The following is a 7,106-nucleotide window of genomic DNA, read 5'->3' as shown; positions in this document are numbered from 1 at the left end:
AATATTGGAGCTTACCAAGTTCAACACGTTTGATCTAATTTAGTTTATTATTACGTTGTTAAGAGTTAGAATCTTACTTTGATACAATCATTATTATTCTTTATTATATTTGTTTAATTTAACTGGACAATAAAGAAAATACTTAAGTTTCGGCAGAGAACTTGCTAAAACTTATTGGGGGGAGGGGAGCGGAAACTCAAAATTTTACAACAATTTTTTCCAGATTTCCCTTCTTACCAAAGGTCCAGGGAGTAATTTCTGAAATCTGCCCTTTTCTCCAAATATTCTCGAAAATCTGACCTCTATAAAAGGTGTTCATAAGTAATTTTAGGTATAATAACCACTTTGAACAAAGCTTTATCAGTTTGGAGTAGGTTTTACCCTACAGCTTTTCAAAAGCTTGAGGGAAGGGATGACTCGTTGACTACAAATTATATCAATAAAAATTAAAATAAATCTCTGTTTACAGTTAAACTTTATAGAAAAATATTATTTTACACTTACTCGCATAATAGTTTTTCAAATTTTGTCACCTCAACAAACCAAAATATTAAAGTTGCTGTTCACGTGGTTGACTAGTAGAAAAAAAATAAGATAAACCAGGCTCCTAGAATATTGCTGGGGAACAATCGACCGCCCATAATTCGGTCACTGGTTTAATAGTTCCGGCAACGGTACCACAACTGTAGGAAACAAAACATCGTTCCAGATTTAACTCTGATAAAGGATCTGGGCGCTAAGATCATTAGTTAGGTCTTTTGAAAACAGAAGGGGAAATTAACGTAGATCTGGTACGGGCATTGTCTCCCGAAGGGAAATATTGAAACGTAGATGGTCGAAGATTGGAAGGACTGAAATCCATCATGTCAATAAAAGTGAATAGTTCTTCGTGGGGAAGAACCAATAATGAATAATTACTCTACATTTGAGAACACAGAGCATGTCTCTTATAATTGGCTTATCATCTAAAGGTTCAGTAAATATGCACCATATTGGGTTTCGTTTAGAACGACCTCAGATATAACGATGTATCGATTATAGCGACGAATATATCCAGACCCGTGATTCTCATAGCTCTATTAATGTATTCATGAACGGTTATACTGACTGACCGGTCCGTAAGACGCATTTTGACGAACTATAATAGGTTGGTTTAGGAGGCAATTTTCAAGAAATCGATAAAAATAAACCATAAATACAAGTACCCTAATCTTTTAAAGAATATTTCTTGTACTTAACGCGTGTTTTGAAGAGGAAGGTGTTTCATTTTTGTTCAGTGTATTGTCAACAGTTTAGTTTTATTGTTTCTTTAGATCTGCCAGCCGGGATCAGCTCACAAACGTTTTGTCACTATAAATTCAAAAAAACAAAAAAGTTATAACAGATTATTTTTCAGCTCAAAACAAAACTGAGTATTTTGTATTGGTTCCATTCTTTTTAATGTATATATTTATGTAAAAATAATTTTCATTTTTAACTTGCATTTTTCCCCTTTTTTATTATTTTACAAAAATAAATTTATAAATTATCATCTGAATAAAGCTATTTATTTATAATTCGGTGGCAATTATTGATTTTTCAAAATTCTTTTCAACATTTACATGATGTGTGTAGTGATTGGTTATAACGCCGACAATGACAAAATATGCCCGAAGGTCGTTATATATGATATTAAGTGTATTTCTATTTATTGTAAATTGAATCAATTTAAATATAATAGAATAATGGTTTGTATGTAAGCAATGAGGTGATTCTTAACAAACTTCATTCATACAGAAATAACATATAACAGTATATGTTAAATCACTTATTTTTTTCACTATCTTACTGGAAAAAGTCAATAAACAATCACTAAAAACTATACAGTTCCTATTATTGAGAAATTAAAAAAAAAAAAAAGTTGTTGTTTTCCAGCCATAAATTAGTTCGTTTCACACTTCATATTCAGTTCTCTTCCGTATCATTCACGTTCTGTTTACATATTACATGTAAAGTGTCTAATTAAATTTTAAAATAAAAGAAAAACAATTAATTGATTTTTTTAGACAAAATTTTCCCCTTTAAAACAAAAAAAAAAAACAACAATAAATACACTGATAGTAGTTAAATGCTAATCGGGTTTAAAATTTGAGCTCCCATGGGTCAAATAGTTTTAGCCCTTCTTCACACCATCAAAAGCGGAGTAGGAAGCAGTTGGTCCAGTAATATTCTTTAAGAAAATCATCTTTATGATGACAATTTTAATTTTATTCCGTAATAACATATCTTATAACATTAAAATAGATTTTGTAATTAGAGTTTATTAAGTAAAATAAATATTCAGCAATGTTTTTGTTAATAGGAAAATAAAAAAAAATTATTGTAACTTGTCTAATATGTATAAAAACAGAAATTTATACATCAATTCAAGTGCTACAAGCTATCTACTTAAGGATGCAGGAGTCACTGGTAGAAGGAGGTGAAAAGAGTTAATATGCAACGTTCCGGTCCTTGCTATAAGACTTCATCGGGGATAAGGAAAAAAAATAAAACCATAAAATAAAAATATAGTAGGGAGTATATGAGAGAATAAAGTATTATACCGAGAATATTTATTCATAAAAAAAAAATAGTTAAAGTGCTTCAAACGAACTTCTAATTGTTCAAAGTTTATATTTATAGTACCTAGCTTAGGTCTGTTATATAAAACGTGTAACTGAATGCTGTGCACTTGAGCCCCTTCAGTTACTATTTTTTCAAACTTGACTAACTTAAACTTTTAAACTTGCTGCTCTGGTTAAGATATTAGAAAATTAGGAAAATAAAGTGGTTATACATGATTAAAATATTGCAAAAGTATTTTTGAATTTTTTATTACAAGAATAATGTTTTTTTTTACCTCTGGCTCTGTGTATCTAAAAGATAGAATTAAATTAAATTTATTTTAATGTTATCATTAGGACTAACCTTGTATAAATGGTGAATACAAAAATTAATTGAAGTCTATTTTTTTTTAGATAATCTTGGTGTTATCAACGGCAGCTTTTGCTTATTCTGAGGTTAAACTTCCTTCAAGGGTCGCACAATTGGTGCAATCATTACGACCGAACAGAACACAGATTAACAACACTGTTGTTATCAGTGAAGGCACTAATACTGGGTTGTATACCTACTACCAGGGATATTATGTTCCTCCGAAAGACCGACCTCAGATAGCTGATAATGTGAATGCATCAGCCCAAGTTAATAATCAAGGGCCCGTAGTAAATGAATCTCTCTATGTCACTAATGTAGATATTCTTGATACATCATTAAATAATTCTCAGCAAGAAACTCAGAATACCCAAGCAAACAATACTCATCAAGAACAAGCAACACAAAATCCAGCAACGAACATCGACAAAAAAACCGAAATCGCGCAAGTTGTTCGAGCTGATGCTGAAGAATCTGGAGGTAAACGAGAAAGCAATGCCCTTTTGAATAGAGTACAATCAATCAGTCAGAATATGCATTTACTAGACAATATATCTGGCAAGAAGTTTCATCATCATCATCATCATGTTGGTGGAAATGTTGGGGCACAGGGAAGTGGAAACTTTGCGGTTGGTGGTGGAGTGCAAGGATCAATTTCCGGTAACGGTCAAAGCCAAGGTAATTATGGGGCACAAGGGCAAGGAAGCTACGGAATGCAACCACAAGGAAATTATGCTGGTAGTTATGGCTATGGAAATTCTGGTCAAATGTCTGGAAGCTTTGGGGCCGGTGGTTCCGTTCAGGGATCTCTTGGAGGGCAGTTTTCAGGAGGTGGTGGAGTTCAAGGTGGCACAGGAGTAAATAATAACCCTACAGGACAGTTAGGTGGCCAAGCTACAGGAAACTATCAAGGAATGGGTGGTGGGCATTTTGGTGGTTCGACTGGAATACAAGGATCTTATGGAAATCAACAAGGTCAATACCCAGTGCAACCACAATACCCACAGGGCCAACTTTCTGGAGGACAGCAAGGGCAGTTTGCTGCTGGTGGGATGATTCATGGAAGCAGTGGAGGACAATTTGCAGCTGGAGGATCAGTTGGAAGTTCTGGACAATATGGCAGTCAGCAAGGAGTTACTGGGCAATATGGCCAACAAGGGCAATTCCAGGGATCAGGTCAATTTGGAAATCAACAAACTTCTTCTGGGGTCAGTGGATCAGTACATGGAAGTGGTTCGAGTCCAGCGGGTGGGCAGTTTACCACAGGAGGAAATGTCCAAGGTTCTGCTGGTGGTCAGTTTGCATCCGGGGGTTCTGTTCAAGGAAGTGGAGGTTCTGGACAATTTGTATCAGGGGGATCTGTACAAGGCCATGGGGAACAAGGTTGTTGCCAACAAGGGCAGTTCCAACAACCTACACAACCCCAGAGTGGATCTCAAACAGGCCAATATCCTTTCCAACAAAGCAGTCCTTATCCTGTGCAAGGTGGATCATTCAATCAACCGATATCCTCAGGCCAGTATCCACAACAACCAATGCAAGGTAATCAATATCCACAACAAGGTACCCAGTTCCCTCAAACAGCACCACAGGGAACTCCTTTTCCTCCACAAAATCAACCTCCTATTTATCCACAACAAAGTGTATATCAACCTCAAACACCATATCCACCAAATCAGTACCCTCAAACAGCGATCCCCTCTAATCAGTACCCTCAATCAGTGGTTCCCCCTAATCAGTACCCTCAAAATCAGTATCCTCAACAATCAATTCAAAATCCTGGACAGTATCCAGGACAGAACTATCCTTCTAATACTCAAGGAGGAAGTGGTCAAGTTACAGGTTCTGTGATGGGAGGTGGTTCTAGTTCTGCTGGAGGGCAATTCGGAGCTGAAGGATCAGTCCAAGGATCAATTTCTCCTCAAAACCAGTATCCACAACAAGTAACTCAGAATCCTGGGCAGTACCCTGTACAGAACTATCCTTCTAATTCTCAAGGAGGAAGTGGTCAAGTTACAGGTTCTGTGATGGGAGGTGGTTCTAGCTCTGCTGGAGGGCAATTTTCAGCTGAAGGATCAGTCCAAGGATCAATTTCTCCTCAAAACCAGTATCCACAACAAGTAACTCAGAATCCTGGGCAATATCCTGTACAGAACTATCCTTCAAATATCCAAGGAGGAAGTAATCAAGTCACAGGTACTGTGATGGGAGGTGGTTCTAGTTCTGCTGGAGGGCAATTTGCAGCTGAAGGATCAGTCCAAGGATCAATATCTCCTCAAAACCAATATCCTCAACAAGTAACACAGAATCCTGGGCAGTACCCTGTACAGAACTATCCTTCAAGTATCCAAGGAGGAAGTAATCAAGTCACAGGTTCTGTAATGGGAGGTGGTTCTAGTTCTGCTGGAGGACAATTTGCAGCTGAAGGATCAGTCCAGGGATCAATTTCTCCTCAAAATCAATATCCTCAACTAGCAGCCCAGAATCCTGGGCAGTATCCAGGACAGAACTATCCACCAAATACTCTAGGAAATGGTAATCATGCAGAAGGAGCATTTCAGGGTAGTGGCGCAAGTGCTACTGGAGGGCAATTCATGGTTGGGGGGTCAGTTCAAGGATCTACTTCACCCCAAAACCAATACCCTCAACAAGTGTCTCAAAACCCATCCCAATTTGGTCAATTTTCTGCCTCAGGATCAGTTCAAGGTTCTTCTGTTCCCCAGAATATCTATCCTCAAAATGGCCAATACCAACAATACCCTCAACCTGTGCCACAACCTGGAACACCAATGGGGCAATTTCAGCAGCCCATTAACAATAATCAATATCCTCAAAATGGTGGAGTAACTGGTAGTGTATATGGAAGTGGTACAAGCCCTGAAGGAGGTCATTTTACAACGACTGGTATGGTCCAAGGTACCACTGGTCCAAATAATCAATTCATCTCTGGTGGTAATGTGCAAGGAAGTGGAGGGAGTGGTAATTTTCAAGCAGGTGGTGGTACAGGAGGTAGTTTTGGTCAACATGAAATGGGACACCATCACCATTCTGGCCATCATCCAGGTCAAAGTAATGGTCCAAGTCAAGTCACCGGAGAAATTACTGGAAGTGGACAAGGTGGTTTCACAACAGGAGGAACAGTAAGTGGAACAACAGGAGGAGGTAACTTTGAAGCTGGTGGTGGTGTCCAAGGCACAGGATCTGGTGGCTTTGTTGCTGGAGGTGGAGTCCATACGAGATTCAAGCCTGGGCATAAGAAACATCATTGCTTCTATGAATAATGATCAAAAATGTTCTCAACATAAGGTTTTTATAACTAGGCATGTTCGAGGTAATATTGAATGAAATGTCATCAAAGATGTTGATTTGAATGATTTGAAACATCAAGTTGAAGTTTTAAACCTTACTCATAAAATGGACTATTCTTGAATGTGTTAGAATCACATAAAGAATTATTAATTAATCATCATTCCTTGTTTAATATTTAAATAATGGATCAATTTTTTTTTTGTACTTACTGAAACATAACAACTATCAATTGAATGTATATATAAATCAGCAGTGTTTTAAATCATGATTGACATTTTTTGTTATTTATAGACTAGATTATTATTTATCATTATTATTAAGTTTTCAGTTTTATAAAGACCAAGTTACTATCAAAAATATTTTTATTATAAAATATTTGACATACAATTGACTGCAAAGACTAGGGAATGTGATGCAAGTAACTTTATATTCAGTATATATTTAATCCTAACTAGCAGTCTTGATAATAATCAACTTCAAAAAATATCTTTTCATTGTCATTAATTAATCACAGCTTCAAAATTTCAATCAATGATATTATTTCATATTGTCAGTTATCCTATTACAATATATTATTTCAATGTATGTCTGTTGAATATAGAATTTTGAAACAATTATATCAATTTGCTCACTTACATAGTATAAGTGTATTATTTTAGAGAGGTAAATTATCCAGTGTTTATTGTAAATATTTACTAAGTGCAATTTAAATGTATTTATTATTATTTATTAATGTGATAAAATAGTTAACATGACTGATAAGCGTATTCTATCTATGAAGTTTTCTGGTAATTTGAAAAGGTGATAAAACTATTTAGAATTGTATTATATATTTATTTTTAAAA

General features: G+C 35.7%; 1 protein-coding gene across 1 annotated transcript in view; it reads left to right on the top strand.

Annotated features, from left to right (window-relative positions):
* Nucleotides 1–7,015, top strand: part of LOC106677353 (uncharacterized transmembrane protein DDB_G0289901) — a 12,868-nt gene extending 5,853 nt beyond the window's left edge. Inside the window, exon 2 of the mRNA XM_014415234.2 lies at nt 2,997–7,015. Coding sequence (XP_014270720.1) covers nt 2,997–6,233 — 3,237 coding nt within the window. The 3' untranslated portion in view covers nt 6,234–7,015. The remainder of the gene's footprint in view (nt 1–2,996) is intronic.
* Nucleotides 7,016–7,106: the final 91 nt, after the last annotated feature.

This window comes from Halyomorpha halys, unplaced genomic scaffold (assembly GCF_000696795.3).
Source record: "Halyomorpha halys isolate HHAL.00 unplaced genomic scaffold, Hhal_1.1 Scaffold95.1, whole genome shotgun sequence".
NCBI classification, from domain to species: Eukaryota; Metazoa; Arthropoda; class Insecta; order Hemiptera; family Pentatomidae; genus Halyomorpha; species Halyomorpha halys.
This window is presented reverse-complemented; position numbering and strand designations above follow the sequence as displayed.